This window comes from Notothenia rossii (genome assembly GCF_949606895.1).
Source record: "Notothenia rossii genome assembly, chromosome: 7".
Classification (NCBI taxonomy): domain Eukaryota; kingdom Metazoa; phylum Chordata; class Actinopteri; order Perciformes; family Nototheniidae; genus Notothenia; species Notothenia rossii.
The window spans coordinates 82794791-82813198 of NC_136905.1; the positions used below are offsets into that span (position 1 = coordinate 82794791).

At 39.9% G+C, this 18408-nt stretch overlaps 1 protein-coding gene across 1 annotated transcript in view; it reads left to right on the forward strand.

Annotated features, from left to right (window-relative positions):
• Positions 1-13993, forward strand: part of LOC307046953 (MAM domain-containing glycosylphosphatidylinositol anchor protein 2-like) — a 128884-nt gene extending 114891 nt beyond the window's left edge. The window contains exons 14-17 of the mRNA XM_079693624.1: positions 8446-8613; positions 9311-9441; positions 10076-10175; positions 10364-13993. Of these exons, the coding sequence (XP_079549750.1) occupies positions 8446-8613; positions 9311-9441; positions 10076-10175; positions 10364-10452 (488 nt within the window). The 3' untranslated portion in view covers positions 10453-13993. The remainder of the gene's footprint in view (positions 1-8445; positions 8614-9310; positions 9442-10075; positions 10176-10363) is intronic.
• The last annotated feature ends 4415 nt before the right edge of the window (positions 13994-18408 follow it).

Here is an 18408-nt window from a genome sequence, read left to right on the forward strand (position 1 = left end):
CAAATAGTTTGTTTCTACTGTAAAACATTCAGAGAAGAAACACAGGACACATTCGCTCAAAGCTCAACTGAAAATATCATTAAAAGAAAACAAATTTTTACTGGAACAGCGTTACTTTAATCCTGAGTTTTTAAAATATATTGTATTTTGTCAGATTTTGCAGGTTTCTTTTTTTAATAGACATCCTTAGCTGGAATTAAGGTTTGGATGATAATAGCAGAGGTGGGACCAAGTCATTGTTTTGCAAGTCCGAGTCAAGTCTCAAGTCTTTGCGCTCAAGTCCGAGTCAAGTCTCAAGTCAGGATGGGCAAGTTCAAGTCAAGTCCAAGTCCTAAACTTTGACAAAACGAGTCATAAACAAGTCATTATGCGCTTTTCAGCAAATGTAATGACATTGATCAACAGAATAATACTTAATAATCAAACTGCTCTTTAATATTCACATTAATAATTTAATAATCTATTTTCTCTCTGCTGGTAAAGTAACGTGTTTTTTTCTATTTAAGAGGGATCGGTAAGGTAAGGCTACCGTGACGGTTTCATTCAGAAGGAGATTAATGTATAAGATCCCTGATGTTGAGGTGACCAGAATGATTATTTCCACTGTGTACAACATGTTATAAGGGACCCACAATCTATCTTTATGCGAGGGATAATGTGCAGCGAGGCGGTCTCTATGGGGAAGAGAAGTCCTGAATCTAGATCCCTCTGCAGGTGGTACTTTAAGTATATTTTGATGCTAATACTTTTGTAATTTTACTTGTAACATTTTGAATGGAGGACTTTTTATTGTAACCGAGTATTCCTACACTCTGGAACTTTTACTCAATCTAAACTTCTCCCACCTCTGACAATAAATCCTGAGTGCCAAAATAAAAACCTGCTCTGAAGGTTATTTTCATTTTACAAATCCTGCACTCAGCTTTGCTTTCTCCAATATCATTGAAATGCTGCCAGATGCTGCTTCTTTTTTCGGTTTTCGCTAATTTCTTGACTTTTTCCGACGCGCTTGCATTTAAATCCGGCTCCCGTCGCTCTGTGCAGCCGGCCTGTACCACTACACCTGCTGTGCCCCCCACCCTTCTTTCACATAATGGTATGATCCTAGTGTGTCCTCGCATATGATTGGCCGCATGGTGGCCCAGCTAAATAAAGTCCCGCCCCTGCCTGCAAGGATTCTCAGCAAGAGTAGAAGCGGCTGGAGATTCTGCTCTCCCCGACGGGACTCTGCTCTTCTAGCGGCATCTCGCGATCGGCGTGTTGGAGATCCCTGCATTAAATTATCAAGTCACCTCAAGTCAGAAGGCTCAAGTCCCAAGTGTTTTGTGATTTTGTCAAGTCGAGTCTCAAGTCATCAATTTGATGACTTGAGTCTGACTCGAGTCCAAGTCATGTGACTCGACTCCACACCTCTGGATAATAGTAATGTTAGCACTCCTTTTGTATCTAATTGACTTTTGAAAGTAGTTTAGCCAATCAAAATCAAGGACCAGAAATATCAATTATATAATAATTAATAAGCTAATTTGAGTTAAAGGGAACTAACAGGTTAGGTTAGCTTTCTATTTGACATTAGCATCCTGGCTTCAAGCAACAAAGGTCAGGTAATAAATACATTGAAGAAGCTACTGATCAAAATAGTGGTTTCCTGCAGTGGAGATCTATTATGCCACTTATATCATTTAATAATATTATAAGAAATACAAAATAGACACGGACAGAGGATGGCAAATCTAACAAGGACAACAGCAAAATAGGGTTAGTGTTTTCATTCTTGATAAACAAAGTTAAATTCAAATGTTTAATTGTGACAGAAAGGCTTTAAAGGAAGTGACAAAAAACATAAAGATGTCAGAGATCACACCTACAGTCTGACCGTCAGAGGGATCACACCTACAGTCTGACTGTCAGAGGGATCACACCTACAGTCTGACCGTCAGAGGGATCACACCTACAGTCTGACCGTCAGAGGGATCACACCTACAGTCTGACCGTCAGAGGGATCACACCTACAGTCTGTGAGAGGGATCACACCTACAGTCTGACTGTGAGAGGGATCACACCTACAGTCTGACTGTGAGAGGGATCACACCTACAGTCTGACCGTCAGAGGGATCACACCTACAGTCTGACCGTCAGAGGGATCACACCTACAGTCTGACCGTCAGAGGGATCACACCTACAGTCTGACCGTCAGAGGGATCACACCTACAGTCTGTGAGAGGGATCACACCTACAGTCTGACTGTGAGAGGGATCACACCTACAGTCTGACTGTGAGAGGGACCACACCTACAGTCTGACCGTCAGAGGGATCACACCTACAGTCTGACTGTGAGAGGGATCACACCTACAGTCTGACTGTGAGAGGGACCACACCTACAGTCTGACTGTGAGAGGGATCACACCTACAGTCTGACTGTCAGAGGGATCACACCTACAGTCTGACTGTGAGAGGGATCACACCTACAGTCTGACCGTCAGAGGGATCACACCTACAGTCTGACTGTGAGAGGGATCACACCTACAGTCTGACTGTGAGAGGGATCACACCTACAGTCTGACCGTCAGAGAGATCACACCTACAGTCTGACTTTGAGAGGGACCACACCTACAGTCTGACTGTGAGAGGGATCACACCTACAGTCTGACTGTGAGAGGGATCACACCTACAGTCTGACCGTGAGAGGGATCACACCTACAGTCTGACTGTCAGAGGGATCACACCTACAGTCTGACCGTCAGAGGGATCACACCTACAGTCTGACTGTGAGAGGGATCACACCTACAGTCTGACCGTCAGAGGGATCACACCTACAGTCTGACCATCAGAGGGATCACACCTACAGTCTGACTGTCAGAGGGATCACACCTACAGTCTGACCATCAGAGGGATCACACCTACAGTCTGACCGTCAGAGGGATCACACCTACAGTCTGACTGTGAGAGGGATCACACCTACAGTCTGACTTTGAGAGGGATCACACCTACAGTCTGACCGTCAGAGGGATCACACCTACAGTCTGACTTTGAGAGGGATCACACCTACAGTCTGACCGTCAGAGGGATCACACCTACAGTCTGACCGTCAGAGGGATCACACCTACAGTCTGACTGTGAGAGGGATCACACCTACAATCTGACTTTGAGAGGGATCACACCTACAGTCTGACTGTGAGAGGGATCACACCTACAGTCTGACTTTGAGAGGGATCACACCTACAGTCTGACCGTCAGAGGGATCACACCTACAGTCTGACCGTCAGAGGGATCACACCTACAGTCTGACTGTGAGAGGGATCACACCTACAGTCTGACTTTGAGAGGGATCTCACCTACAGTCTGACTGTCAGAGGGATCCCACCTACAGTCTGACTGTCAGAGGGATCACACCTACAGTCTGACTGTCAGAGGGATCACACCTACAATCTGACTGTCAGAGGGATCACACCTACAGTCTGACTGTCAGAGGGATCACACCTACAGTCTGACTGTCAGAGGGATCACACCTACAGTCTGACTGTCAGAGGGATCACACCTACAGTCTGACTGTCAGAGGGATCACACCTACAATCTGACTGTCAGAGGGATCACACCTACAGTCTGACTGTCAGAGGGATCTCTGGAATCACTTGAACGCTCATTAAATTGTCACTTCTCCCAATGGAGTTTGGCATTTCCCCTCCCATACAGACGGAGGAGCGTTATCAGTAAGCAGCAGCGTGTCACAAACACAAACTGTCTGTCAGCGAGGAAAAAGCCTGACTGAATTTTGTCTGTAGTGTCAACACTGGCACTGTAACTGTAAGTAGGCGTAATAAGACGAGCCGTCAAACTCTCCAATACATCTTCACTTCCATGAAGATAACTTAAGAGATCTGCATAAAACAGTGACAGTTCAGAGTTTAGCGCTTAAGTTTGTTAATGCACTTCTTACTTTTGAACACTTGGGACGGATCAGTCTGCTGTCACCTCCGAATATTATCACAAGCTTCACATGCTTCAAATTGACAGCTGGAATTATTTTAGCTGACAAAATGTTAGACTCAACGTCAGCTTCTTGGTGAAGGAAAAGAGAGAGTGAGGGCGTCTCTCGGGAGGAAACATATCAATCAGGGCAACTTTTATTCTTAGTTACAGCTAATAAAAAGCAGCACAGGGGCTACAGTGATGCTTAAACCTGGTTAGGAAAAGGGCTGATAATAATTTAGGTAAATCACCAGCATTAACAAAAATGAGGAGTGTCCAATTTAAACAAAAAAACAAACAAATTGGATTCACTTTTGTAACATAACAACATCCCTATGTAACACTTATGCTTCTATTGGCTAGCACTCCAACACATTGTACGTCATTGGACATCTCTAAGCTGTTGACCAATCAAAACAGAGCCGGCCAGCTAACCAATCAGAGCAGACTGGGCTCTGGTTTCAGACAGGGGGTGAAAAGAGGTGCTTTAATTTTAAATTACAAAACAATTATCCCAGCAAAGAAATGCAATGCAAGAAGCTGCTCTGGTTAGGTCTAATTCGTCTTGATGTTTCTCTCGAGTTAACACTATACTAAAGAGCTGAATGCCTTTTAATGCTCTCTCTAGCGAGCACACGCCCCCTTACACCTGTAGGGATCTGCACACCTGATTATTACTTAGACGGAGAGGGGACACAATGCATCAGGGAACATAAACCATGCACTCCCTTAGATGTGTGGAAGTGTCACAGTGCAGCTGCAGCAGTGTGTGAAACAGCAAAGTGAGTCACAACCTGCTGCAGCCCTTCCAGGCAGGAAGAGGCTAAATAATCAAATGTGATTGGCTGTCAACACGTGGCCATCAGACCCGGCCCTGAGGTAGTGAGACAGAAACAGGGAAACCCCATTGGATCCTACTGAAGGTGTAAAAACATCTATAAAGTAAATATAGTATAGTATTTCTTTTTTTTTTCAAAGACTCAGCAATTTCCCTATAACAGATATTTTTTATCAAACAAACAGGAGGAAATAATGCCTTTGTTAAGGACTATTTTCAGCAGCAGATTAATACTAATTTGTTGCTCTAGTCAGTATTTTTCGCTGTAAGACAGTGAGTAAGTGCTATGCCTTAAAATGCAATGCGTTCTCAAGATTACAACCAGAAAAACGTATATGTTCACTTATATTTTACTGTTATTCCCAGTCCTGTAAACAGTATATTCCACTTTGCCATTTGGCACAGAGGAAGAAGATATATCCGTCTTTGATACACACACAACATTTTTTAGCAGATACATTCACTGTTGGTTTGAATCTGAACATGAAGAAATCATATCATCCTTTAAACTGTCAACTTCCAATCTGACTTTTATAGCCGGAGTGAAAACAGAAATAAACTCATCACAACAGTTTTTTTTCTCCTTTGTGATATGAAAAGAACCGATCCATCTAAACAAGGCCGTTCATTTCTTATTGACGTGATTTCACACATTCTGACAGCAAAACAATTTATTTTCACATCAGGGGGGAAAAAACAAACTCCTGCTAACACGAGCAAAAGAAAATCATAGATGCATGTTAGGAATGATACAAATAAAACCACTCATCCTGTCAGTCCCAATTAAATAATATATATACAAGTCTTTAATATTTTTTAGTCCTTTCAAAATAAACGACCTAGTTATTTTTGACATATTCTAAAATAAGAATCTCTCGTAAATTTGACTTAACATATATTAAATAATAATTTCCTGGCAGAAATTGGTTGCTATTAAACTCAGGTCTTTAAAAATATATATATTTATCATGTCTCCATGCTTTAATGTTCAAAAAGCAACACCTCTTTTCACCCTCTGTCTGAAACCAGGGCCCAGTCTGCTCTGATTGGTTAGCTGGCCGGCTCTGTTGTGATTGGTCAACCTGCTTAGAGATGTCCCGCCCATTAGCCTATCACGTACAATGTGTTGGAGCGCTAGCCAATAGAAGCGCTACTGTTACACAGTGATGTCACTATGTTCCGGAAGTAAACAAAGGAGTACAATGGAGACGTCTCAGACCCCATTTACACGCAAACGCATATGAAACGCAAACGAACCGAATACGATATCAAAAAAGTATTCCGTTCACACGAGACCGCTCGGGAGCGCTGGAGACGCTGTAGTACATATGCCGGGCCTGTAAGTGGCGCTCTACTTTTGCCACAAAATACACCAAAAGCAGCGAAGAAGACCCCCGAGCATGGTTGCCCTTCTGTTTGTGCCCCGCGGTGGATTTAGCAACATGTAGTTCATGTAATTCTCCATGTCCACTTGTTGCTGATGGTTGTGGTAGAGGAGCTGCAGATACAGACCTGCTGTAGCATGGTCAGTAGCTACTGACCATGCTACAGATGTGAGCAGCAGAGGTGGGGAGAGGCGGGGCTATGGCTTCATCGTTATCAGGAAATAATCGTATAGGGCGTAGACACCAGCCAGAGCGTTCCGTTTGCAGATCTATCCACCTTGGGACCCGTTATCGTTTGCGGGGTCCGTTTCTGCGTTTCCGTTACGGCCTCGTGTAAACGAACGGGCTATACGAAAGAGAAAAGTAGCGGATAAAACCGTTTGCGTTCTCGTGTAAACAGCACCTCAGCCTCTGGAGGAACACAGGGATTTTAGCCTCTGCAGACCATTTACATGCACTAAAACCTACAGAACACACTACAGGAAGCGAAGAATAACAGGGCCTCTTTAAAAACCAGATTAAAAACTTTTAATAACTGTGTTTTCACCTCATAGGATTTGTTCCTGTGTGTAACTAAAATCAAAATAAGTTTCTTTATATCTGCTTACAACACATTTTAGTGTGTATTACTGTAAATACACTGCTTATTAAAATAGTGCAGCAGCTCACAGTATGATGGGGATTAGCTGTACAACAGGGAGAAATATAAAATATCCGTGCCGAGAGTTTAATCCCCGAGCAAACAAAGGTTAAAATAACTCCTCACACAGCTGATGTGTGACGGCCACTGTTTGTTCTTTGTCTCCTCTTCATTTCCTGCTGGAGAATCAGCCCGTTCTTCTTCTTCCTTTTCTTCTGCAGCAGAATCTCATTAAAGAGAGCCTCGGGGTAAAGCGCTTTAAATCCGCTGTCAAACAGGAAACATGCGAGACGGAGTGTTTTCTACACTCGTGTACAATTTAATTTGTGAGGATTGTTTTTGTTGCGGATGAGCCAGAGGTGGATTTGTTATCACTGCTGTTGCTGCAGCTCTTTTCAGGACGGTTGCATTATATTATATATATTATATATTAGTTCTCACTGTAATCTGTGCAGGTCAATGGAAGCAAGGCAAGGTTACAGGTCCATTTCTCTGCAGCTCAAATTAAATGGAGAGGAAAATTCCATCTGAATTTGAGCATGTTTTGTTTATTTTACATTTCTCAAAAAACCTGCAAGCAGAATATCAAAGGACAAGCAATCAGCCTAATGGACTCTGCACTAGTTATTTTACATTTTCTTTCATTGTCTATTCTGTTTTTACGAGCACTTGATTTCAGTATGACAATACTAAGACAAGACAAAATAATAGATTGTTCAATGGAACATGACATAACTAAATATGTCAACATGTGTCTCAATGTAATGTTGGTTAATCCCCCGATGTGGGTCAGAACTGAAAGAAAAATGAAATGGATTGTCAATACATTTGGTATTTATTCAGGTTTCCAAGGGGATGAATCATACTGGGCTCGGTTGGATTATTATTGTAATTTCCTTAATCATGAATATTTATTTGAGCAAACTCCACCTGCGAATGAAGGTCATGAGATGTGGAAAAAGGTATTGAAGAAAATAATCAAATAATATAAAAAAAAACTGTTTTCATGACTTTGTAAGCAGTTTAACCTTTAATGTGTTTTTTTTCCCTCAACACTTTAATAGGATTAGTTCCCGTGTGTAACTGATAAACATAAGACTGAAATATCTCTGGAATAATAAGGGATTGTCACAAAATGTGGTAAAACATTCATGTTCGGGATGAATCTTACTCATGTTGTTGCTCAAGCTAACAGGAGCTAGCTGGCTAACAGAGTGCCACAGTGACACGTCCTAAAACCCGGAAGTAAGTTAGCATTTTATCACTTCCGGTGGTATACAACCATCTTATCGATAAATTTATGATCAATAGATTTATGATTAGAAAATTATAAAAGTAGGGTAGACATGTGGAAATTATCCGGCTGAATAAAACGTGATCTGTCTCTTAGATGTGTCTCAACCACAGACCTTATTTCCAGATATTTTCCAAAATCCTATGGAGAAATTGCATTGGTTTTTGTCGAAGGAACCGGAAGGAGTTTACTTCTGGGTTTTAGGACGCGTCACTGTGACTCTCTATTGTGTTAGCTGTTGCTAAGCTTGCTAAGGCTGCATTCATACCAGATCAGACGCCAATAAACTGCATATATAATAAATGTTTCTCTCCCACAGGTTTCTACATGTACATCGAGACGTCGAGGCCGAGGCTGGAGGGGGACGCGGCCCGGCTGCTGTCTCCCACCTTCAACATGAACTCCAAAACCTCCTCCTCCTCCCCGGTCAACACCAACCCCACCTACTGCTTCTCCTTCTACTACCACATGTACGGGAAACACATCGGTAAGTCTGCAGCACGGTCTGTTTCAGGTACGCGGTATAATACATAATACAACGGTTATGTGACCATGTCTTCGGTGAGAAGCCAGAAATAAGGTCTGTGGTTAACAAAAGCGGAAAAGATATTTACATTTTATTCAAAAAAACTAAATATTTCAGTGAATACCCCACTGGTGAATTAAAAAACAGCAGTTGCTAACAAGTGACTAAATGAGACGACTACATTTCATCCCGCCTTTAGCTTAGCGGTGGTGACGTGAAGTCATACGACTGTGCTGAAGTTCGTCGATAGCCTAATGTTAGCTTTTAGCTTCTGGTGCTTACATTTATGCTTCAAAAATCGTGGCATTAATATGTGGGGATTATCCTGCTCAACAAAACTAAGTATCATAAACTTTTTTTCAGATTTTCTTTTCTGCAATATTCCGAAATCCAATGGAAATTCCCCTTGGCTCTTTGTGGAGGGAACCCTTAAGACGCTTACTTCCAGGTCGCGCTAAAGACATACGTCATCACTGCACAGCCATATAATAAATAAAGCCATGCTTGTTGTCTAAGCAGATTGTGAGAACTTTGAAGCAAAACTCCTGATTCTCTTTAAAGTGATGCATTGTGGTTAATCTTTGGTAAATCTTGTGACCTTCAGTGAAGACTTATTAGTTTATAACAACAATAAAGCCCTGTGTGTTCGTGTCTGCAGGAGCTCTGAACGTCTTTCTGCGTCAGAAGACTCAGACGGTGACGGACACATCCGTCTGGAGTCTGACCGGTAACCAAGGAGACCGCTGGCGACGAGCCAAGGTCAACATCCACCCAACCGCACCTTTCCAGGTACAAACCCCCTCTCGCTTTATTTCAGCACCCAGAGGGCACCTGTATGGATCAAAACATCAACAAAAACTGTTATTATTAACCATTAATTTTCATTTTTGATAAATCTGTCAATCATATTCCCAATTCTCAATCAGTTGTGTGATTTAAAAAGTGCAAAATGTGAGTATATTTACTAAAATGCCATACTTAAGTAACAGTTTTAAGTACATTTTTTGAGGTACTGTTTCTGCTATTATATACTTGTACAGCTTTAGTTATATTAAAAAGCAAACATTGTAGAAGGTGACTTGTTGGGCTCTGCGTAATCTCACAATTTTTCCTTTAAAAAAACAAAACAATCTATTAATGGAGGAACTAATCATCAGTTTAATCCACGATGAAAATAGCTATAAGGGCTCTTTTTCACCCAGCTACAAACGTAAAATCCTGCTTTTACATCAACCATGACACATAATAATATAATTATAGAAAAATAAAAGTATAAAGGAGAAAGTTATTCATGTTCTTGATTACACTAACATACATTTACTTCAGGAATATTTTCCAGAGTACCTTCACAGTGTGGTATTATTACTGTTACTGAAGTAAAAGGTTTCCGTAATGCTCAGTTTCCTGTCTTCCTGTGCGGCAGATGGTGATGGAGGGAGTCCGAGGCGCAGGCATCGAGGGAGATATCGCCATCGATGATGTAACCATCGAGGAGGGCGAATGTAAAGACCCTCCCCCAAACAGTGAGTATCATCAAGTAAAATAGAATCTGAAAAAAGTGATATTTTAAAGTAGGGAAACATGCCATTTGCCCCCAAACATCGGGTTGGGAGCCCCAGCTTCAGGTCTGCCCACAATTTCAACTGAATTTCCAGAAAAACATGAATCAATGCTCTTGTTTTTAAACTTCTCTCTCTCTCTTCCCACACAGATCTAAGGTCACTTGCTCCCCCCTCCTCACCCCATATATGGCAGCTGTGCATCACTCTGAGTCTGGCTCTGATTGGCCGGCAGAGGTGACCCCCCCTCTCTACAGGACGCCACATCCTTTGACTCTTCTTACCCTCCCTTCAATCCCATCATCCCCCATCATTAAACACCCCGCCCCCCCCCAACTACCAAAGATAAGGTCAGAGCTTCAGAGAGGGCTGGCACAAAAGGTCAGGAGGTCACATGGAGACACGTCAGGTTAGCTGCTTCTAAATGCCTTCACTCTTTATGCTAAGCTAACAACATCCTGGCTCTACACACTTAACTCAGACAGCCAGAGAATAAGTTCACTTACTAAAATATCAAACTTTTAACTTTCAATTTTTGTGCATTTAAATGGTCTTCAAAGGCTGAAATCCCTGTGTTCCCTCAGGGAGAGCTACTGATATTACAGCGCAAACACACCCATGAAGTTTTGCAGCTTAGGGCAATTATTCATGTGGAATAGTATACATGTTGTTCCAAGACAACAGTAGGCAGAACAATTGCAGAGTTATACCTCAAAGCTACTGTCTTATGTGTGCATTCCCCCCTGAGCGAGTGTTAAAACAATAAGAAATAGTTTGTAAAAAAGTAGAGTAGCTGCCAATCATCCAACAGCATTTTAAAAACATTGTTTTCGAAGCAACTTCTGAAAATCACTTATTTGGTATTTCACCTTGATCCGGTTTCTCCTGTGATGATTGATGACCTTTGGTTTCAGCTCAGCGTCACAAAGCACAGAAAAACAGGCGCTTCAGTCAGAAAAAGAGGAAATAACAGCTTGAATGTCAACCTTCCTAAACACCCACCATCATACCACCCCACTCATACCTCCCCCCTCCTTACTCCTTACCCTTCTACAGATCAACAGTACTGTAACGCAAGCTGGACGGACGAACTGCATCTCTCTGTTTTTGCGGGGGAAGTTGACTTTTTTTCAGTGGGAGGTTACGACAGTATTTTAAAAAACAAAAGAACTTGAAGATGTTATTTTGACGTCTGTCTGTCTGAGGAGAAGTTCCCTCTCTGCCACGACATCAAGTGCCTTCAGACTCGCAGAGTAAAAGAACGCAGAAAAAATATAATCGAAAAAACAAGAGACCGTCGGACATCGTTATTTCTTAATGGCCAAGGAGAAGAAATCAACCAATTCATATTTCTTGGTCTACTTATGCAGAGAATTAGTTTCTTACAGATTTTTTTCTTTTATTGAGATGAAAATGTTTATGACGACGAGGATTCTGGGAAAACAGAAGCCATTTTCGATGGCGTATAGAAGAGGCAGCAACAAAGACACAAAGGGAAGCAAATAAACTAATACGGACATGAAGCTCCTTGGATTTATTTAACGATTTAAAGAACAACACTGCAATCCTAATCTGAGGATCTGTGACTGGATATTTCAAAATACAAGACAACCTGCTCGGACGATTTCAAGCCTGAAGCAAATGGGATTTCTCTCTGAACTATTTTAGTATTTCAAAATAACAGATTTCAGAAGGAGGCGGAGACTTTGACTCTACCTGAAATCCTCACTTATATTAATCGACAAAAACTGGAGCCGGAGTTTTTGGAAGAAGGAGAATGAAACATGTATTTAAAAATCAAATCTTATATTGTTCCTATAATATTATGAAGACAGGGGGAATCTTTACACGTTTTATGTACTTCATTTTGTTTTGTTTCAACAAGGGTGGGATCTTAAATTGAAGTTTATTTTTTGTGGAAAGACTGAAGGAAAATGTGGAAGATTGAAAACCCAGGTGCAGTATTTTTTGTTTTGTTAGTTAATGGTTTGAGATTTAATCAACGTTCTGCTGATAAAACATTTCTACTACAAACCAAAATCCATAGTGAGAATTCATCGAAAAAAGCACAAAAATACATAAATGTTTGTTAAACAGTTTACGCATCAAAACACACCTTTATGGAAACATCAGATCTGCATCTTAGGTATTATTAAGAAGCCCATTTCTGCCAAAAAAAGACAAACAGGTATAAAAAGTTTGGAGGCTGAGAATTATAAAGATTCATTGTAATTAATCCCAAATCTAAAAGACCGAAAAATTGCAAAACTTTGTGATAATTTAGGCTGAATTCTCAAAGGATTGACTAGAAATGATTACAGTTTATTTACTTTCCCTTCGTAACTGAGTTCACTTTAAGAATTAAAGGTTCTGATGACATGTATTGTAACTTTTGCTATACTTATAAATTAATTTTTATGGCTCAATAGCTCATATTTTATTAACAGTCTTTTACCATTCCTAACATTTTATCATTATTTGTTATATTTTTTGTGGCAGAAAGGGGCTTATGTACTTACTGAAAAAACCACACAACTGCCATTTTGATTAAAGTGGTTTCACATCATATGTTAGAAAATAATCATTTTAACTTGAAAAAATATTTAAAGACATGTTTTTCAGCATCATTTGGTTCATTTATGCAACAAATATCTGAATGAAACAGAAAATGTGGGGTCTGTTATTTGATATAATTGAATATCAGTCAATTTGATTAACTGACAGTGGGTTTCGCAAAGTGTTTAGGATTCGCTGTGATTTTAAAAAAAACCCAGTTTGTAATGTTTTTACTTAAGAATAATGCTGATTCATCACTTACATCTCAGCCACTGTTACCCTCACATTAGATTTTGATGCGTTTAACAGAGGATTTATTAGATAACTCATACTCTCGGATAAACATCATTTCTTTTTAATGTTATGCTGATTTTTTTTTCATCCCTGTGGCGACACTTTTCTTCTCTATTTGTTTTTCCACTGCAGCTAATAATCTGATTTTTATTATAGCTCCTCTGGGTGTCAGTTTATCCTCCTCTGCATGATTATCACATTAACTCTGTGTATGTGGCATCCCTGGAGATGATTAGTCACATCTGATCTTAGCACAAATGGGTTTCTTTAAATAACGGGGTCCAAACAAAGATGGCAGCCAACAACTGATCATTGTTTCTTTTTTGTGGATCCTAGTGAAAGACTTAAAAATAAAATTAAAATTAAAATACACTTTCCCATTGAGAAATCAGATACTTAAATACAATGCTAGAAAAGTATATTATAGCACATTGGCAGGGATATTTACTGTCTCCTATTTAGAGACCACATTTCCCAGAAGTCCTGTTCTATAAAACACACTTTTTGCATCAATGTTTGCTGTAAGAATTTTCCCATATCAATCTTTGAAATCAGTTGAGTCACTCAGGCTCTCATAGGCAAAACATAAATTGAGACCTTTGTTACAAAACCGTTAAATGTTCCGTCCATATGGTAATAGTCGTCTTGCCTCGTCAAAGACTATGCTGCAGTGGAGAAACTCTTCCTCATTTATTACCCTGGGGTTATATGTTATATTTGCATTTTGGGGGGGGTGGTGTGAGGGGCAATACAATAACAACTTTAAAAAAGCCACCAACACAACTGTGGACGTGTGAAGAAAGATATTTTTATAACTGTGATTATTCTCTGCAATATATTCTCAGATCAGTTAGAATGACTGAAGGTTACACTGCATTCTGGTTATTATTATTATGATTATTATTAATAATAAAAATACACTCCAAATGTAATTTCTTACGGTTTTCTTTCTTGGCGTCTTTATGCTGTATTGTGTGTCAATCTGTGTGTTTGTATTCATCACCTTGTGGGGACATAAACCTGTTGACATTTGTGCCTTGTTGGGCTCATAGAGGTGGGGAATCTTTTACATTGTCCTTGTCAGGTCTTTCTTATTCAGTTAATCCTTGTCGGGACTGTCCTCGTAGATGTTCCTTGTGAGGACTCTATTCTCATAGGAACATTGTGAGGACTCTCCTGGTACATGATCATAGTAGGGACTCTATAGATGATCCTTATGAGGACCTTTCTTGTAAATTATCATTGTGGGGACTCTCTTTATAAATTATCATTGTGGGAACTATACTTGTAGTTGTTCATTGTGGGGACTCTTCCAGTAGATGATCCTTGTGGGGACTCTCTTTAGAGATTATTATTTTAGGGACTCTACTTGTAGTTGGTCCTTTTGGGTACTCTTCCAGTAGATGATCCCTGTGGGGACTTTTCTTATAGTTGGTCCTTGTTGGGACTCTTCCAGTAGATGATCTTTGTGGGGACTCTCTTGAGAAATTATCATTGTGGGAACTCTACTTGTATTTGGTCATTGTGGGGACTCATCCAGTAGATGATCCTTGTGGGGAAACTCTTTATAGATTATCATTGTGGGAACTCTACTTGTATTTGGTCATTGTGGGGACTCTTCCAGTAGATTATCCTTGTGGGGACTCTCGGACTCTACTTGTAGTTGGTCCTTGTGGGGACTCTTCCAGTAGATGATCCTTGTGGTATCTCTCCTCTAAAATTGACCATCTTTTTCTGTCAGGCACATGCTTGGTATTACTAGCCTCCAATTAACAAATTACTTCAAAGCAATGCATTGTCCTCACAAATGACAAAAACCTGTTAGTACCTTTCAGAAACATGTCTACACACTAACATTGTGGAGACCCTGAACTCTAAACGGTACATTTGACAGTACAAACTTGTGTTTATTTAAATATCTTTAGGCAATGCAATAAAACATAAATGCTTGTAAATGTTGGAGTTCATAGTAAAGACCTGCCATTGTTTTAATTCAGTCAAAAAACGTAAAGAAAACAGGAGGTAATTTCTCTGATTTAAACAAAATGACTGAGAGCTCAAAATTAACCGGCTAATGAGAGTCTTGAGTGAACAGGGGGGGAAATGAATGACAAACTCTACCATCTGGATGGGCATTACAAATTATAAAGAGCCAACTTCAATTAGACCCGCTGTGTTTTATTTAATGAAGTGAAGCCCTCCCTACACGATCAAATGACAGAACAAAAATAATTAAACCTAATTACAAATTATAGACATTATTTCCTGATGTTTCAGTTGGACATCATTTGTATCTTTGATACTTTTTGATCTCTAACAGAGTTTAAGAGAAAGATATTTGATTTAAAGTATGGAGAGAGATATGTGTCCTCCACAAAGATCTAGTGTTGTTTTTACATTTATAAAGTTTGTACTCACCTCTGCAAAGGGAAATACCTCCCTAAAAAGTGTGATGCTATGACATTGACCTTTTACCATTGTTGTTACTGCTCCTTCGAGTCAATGTACTAAAAGAGAGCATCATTTGTAAATATCATATATTTTCTAAGCTATGTTAGTAATGAATCTATACAAAATAGGATGACAGCAGCTCCCAAATGTAGTTTAGTTAAGTAAAAGTAAAATATATTCTAATGCATTAAAACAGTCAAAAAGTACCTGTGACATAAGGAGGCTACAGATAAGTTGCTGTTGTAGTTTAAAGTAGCATCTCTCTTCCACCGGAGAATAAATAAAGATTTCTTGCAGATTAACTCGTCCTGGTTCTGGTCCAGGACTCTCGGGTTTCTGTCCTTGGCGTGCTGCTGCTTCTGCTGCTGTGGATGATTTGTGTTTCTCCATTACGTTTACATTGAAAGTATAATTAATAGTCTTCTGGGATCTTCTCAAAGCTGGGCCATTCATCAGCTCTGACAGGATGCTGCCGGCTAACGTCTCCGCTGGCTGAACGTCTTTGGCGCGGTCGCCTTTTTTATCACCGTTTGTTATTTACTGAATCCAGCCCGGCGCCACGGCTGGCTAATGGCCACCATTCATCATCCCTCAATTGATTTTCAATTTCAGTGCTGCTGTGTGCTAAGCAGATCAGAGTCGGGCTGGTCTGTTTGCTGGAGTGGATATAAGTGTGTTTGTCAAAGCCCTGAGGAGACTGCAGTTATGTGGTGGGGGGAAACTCTGACTTAAATTTGTTTTAAAGTTGTTTTTCTTCTAATTAATTCAACCTCAATTTACCTGGTTGTACGAGGAATGGCATGTTTGTGGTCTTAACATGTCACGTAAATCACCCATTTGATGAAAGATTTCACAAAATGAGTTAATTGTCTCAAAAGCCTGGTTGTTTTTTTAAGTTCTGTGGTTTTTCAACACATCAAAAACTTTTAAACAACTTCCACTTCTGCTGTTTTAGTCCCTGATTTCTTTAAAGTCTTGCAACAGTGTTTTAAATAATCTCACCTGAACCTTGGGACCAACCTTAAGACGATCTGAAATCAACAAAGACAAACCAATATTAAGATGGCTGCCACAAACTTGCACAGATTTTTTATTTGGCTTTAATTGGCAACCTCATGACGCCAAAGAAATGCAGTGATTCACCGCTAAGTAGCAACCGGAGATCAGGAAGTACGACTTTGCAAACTAGCCGATGTTCTTGCACCAACAAAAAAAACATGGATGCTAACCACCTTTAAACATCCAATGGATAATTTGCAATGACATCTCAGTAGGAAGCCTCGACAAAGCGGCTCCGTGTCATTTTTCCGTGGAATATGCATTACTCTGATATTGTTAACACTTTCAAAGACAAAATGTAGAGTTGAATAAAGAGTTATTCGCCTGGAGGTGAAAGAAATATAAATGGAAGAGGATCAGGAAAAACCAAAGTGGATTAAATGATGTTGATTAAATGTAACATCAGATACCTGAAACTGTGATCTAGCCTTAACTAATGTGGAAAAGACTTGAATAACTTAGCAATAGAGTAGTATTTTTCTCGATGGATGGTAATTTGGATCGCCCTACCGCTTAGATCCAGACTGAAATATCCCAACATTCAGTGGCTGGATTAGCAGAACATTGTCAGGGCTGCTAGCTAACTAAGATGCTGTGAACCAGTCCTTCTCCTGATGCTTTCATCCAGCCTCAAACTGACAGTACAAACCAAACTGAGTGTTCCCTGTTCAATGTGTCTTCTGTCGTGGGAACAATCATCTCTCACATCTTTTATTTTCTTTGAATAGTGAGTTCAAACAGCAGCACGTCTCCTCGTGGCGTCCACAGATCTCAGTGAATTCCCGGCGGAGTCTGTTGTGAAGGTGGAGGTGGTGGGGGGGTTTCTCCGTTGTCTTGTTCGGATCAGATAAGCTTTTTAGGCAGCACATTTCAGCTGTCATCTGAACACAGAGCTGCTCTCTCATCTGGCAGTCAACCTGATTGAAGCAGACGCTTTATAAGGTGCTGAAGGTGTGACTGTGTGAGGATCAGCTGTCTTTATTCTAACGGAGCGCTGAGAAGACATTGAAGCTCAGCAGCCACCAAGAGTCCTCCGGAATCAAAAGTAAGAAGTTTATGTTAAAAAAACTAGAAATACTACATATATTATAATATCACAAGTGAGAGTAGTTGATTCAATTATTATTGGATTATAATTGTAGCTCTCTTCACGACACAGACACAGGTCGGTTCTTTAAAACGGGCGTTTATTTATTGGAGTTTTAACAACGAATTACACACATACATAGCCAAACACATTAGCAAAGTACGCTACACATATATGAATGAAAATATATAAATGAAAATAGGACGCATGAAAACATAAACCAAATACCTCGTTGGCCGCATGTCGCGAAAGGAGATTAATCTTTAAAGTTCCTTTTCCGAATAACCTTGTCAAAATTATAAATGTGTCACAGACTTCAGCAGAGCTTCAAATAAAGACGTCAGCCCATGTTGAGTTGTCCAGTGTATCAACAAAACACGCTGTACCAGTACATGAACAAACATTAGTTCCTAGGCAAAATAAACAACAAACACTTACGCATATTGGCGTAAAATACAAAACAAAACTGTATTAAATCGTGCCATACCTAAACGATTACAACATTACATGAAATAAAGTACCCATTTATTGAATTCAACTAAGAAACCAATTGTGTTGTTCTTTTTAATTAAGGCAAATTTGTTACGTCATATACAAAAAAGTAATTAATATTAATGCCTTCATCCATTAAGTGTGACTGAAAAGACTTAAGATTGTTTTTATTACTTTGTATACTGGGAAGCTTGTCTGATTTTTTAACAAATATGTTTGATATATTTTAAGCATTGTGACAGATTTCCTAAAGGTAAC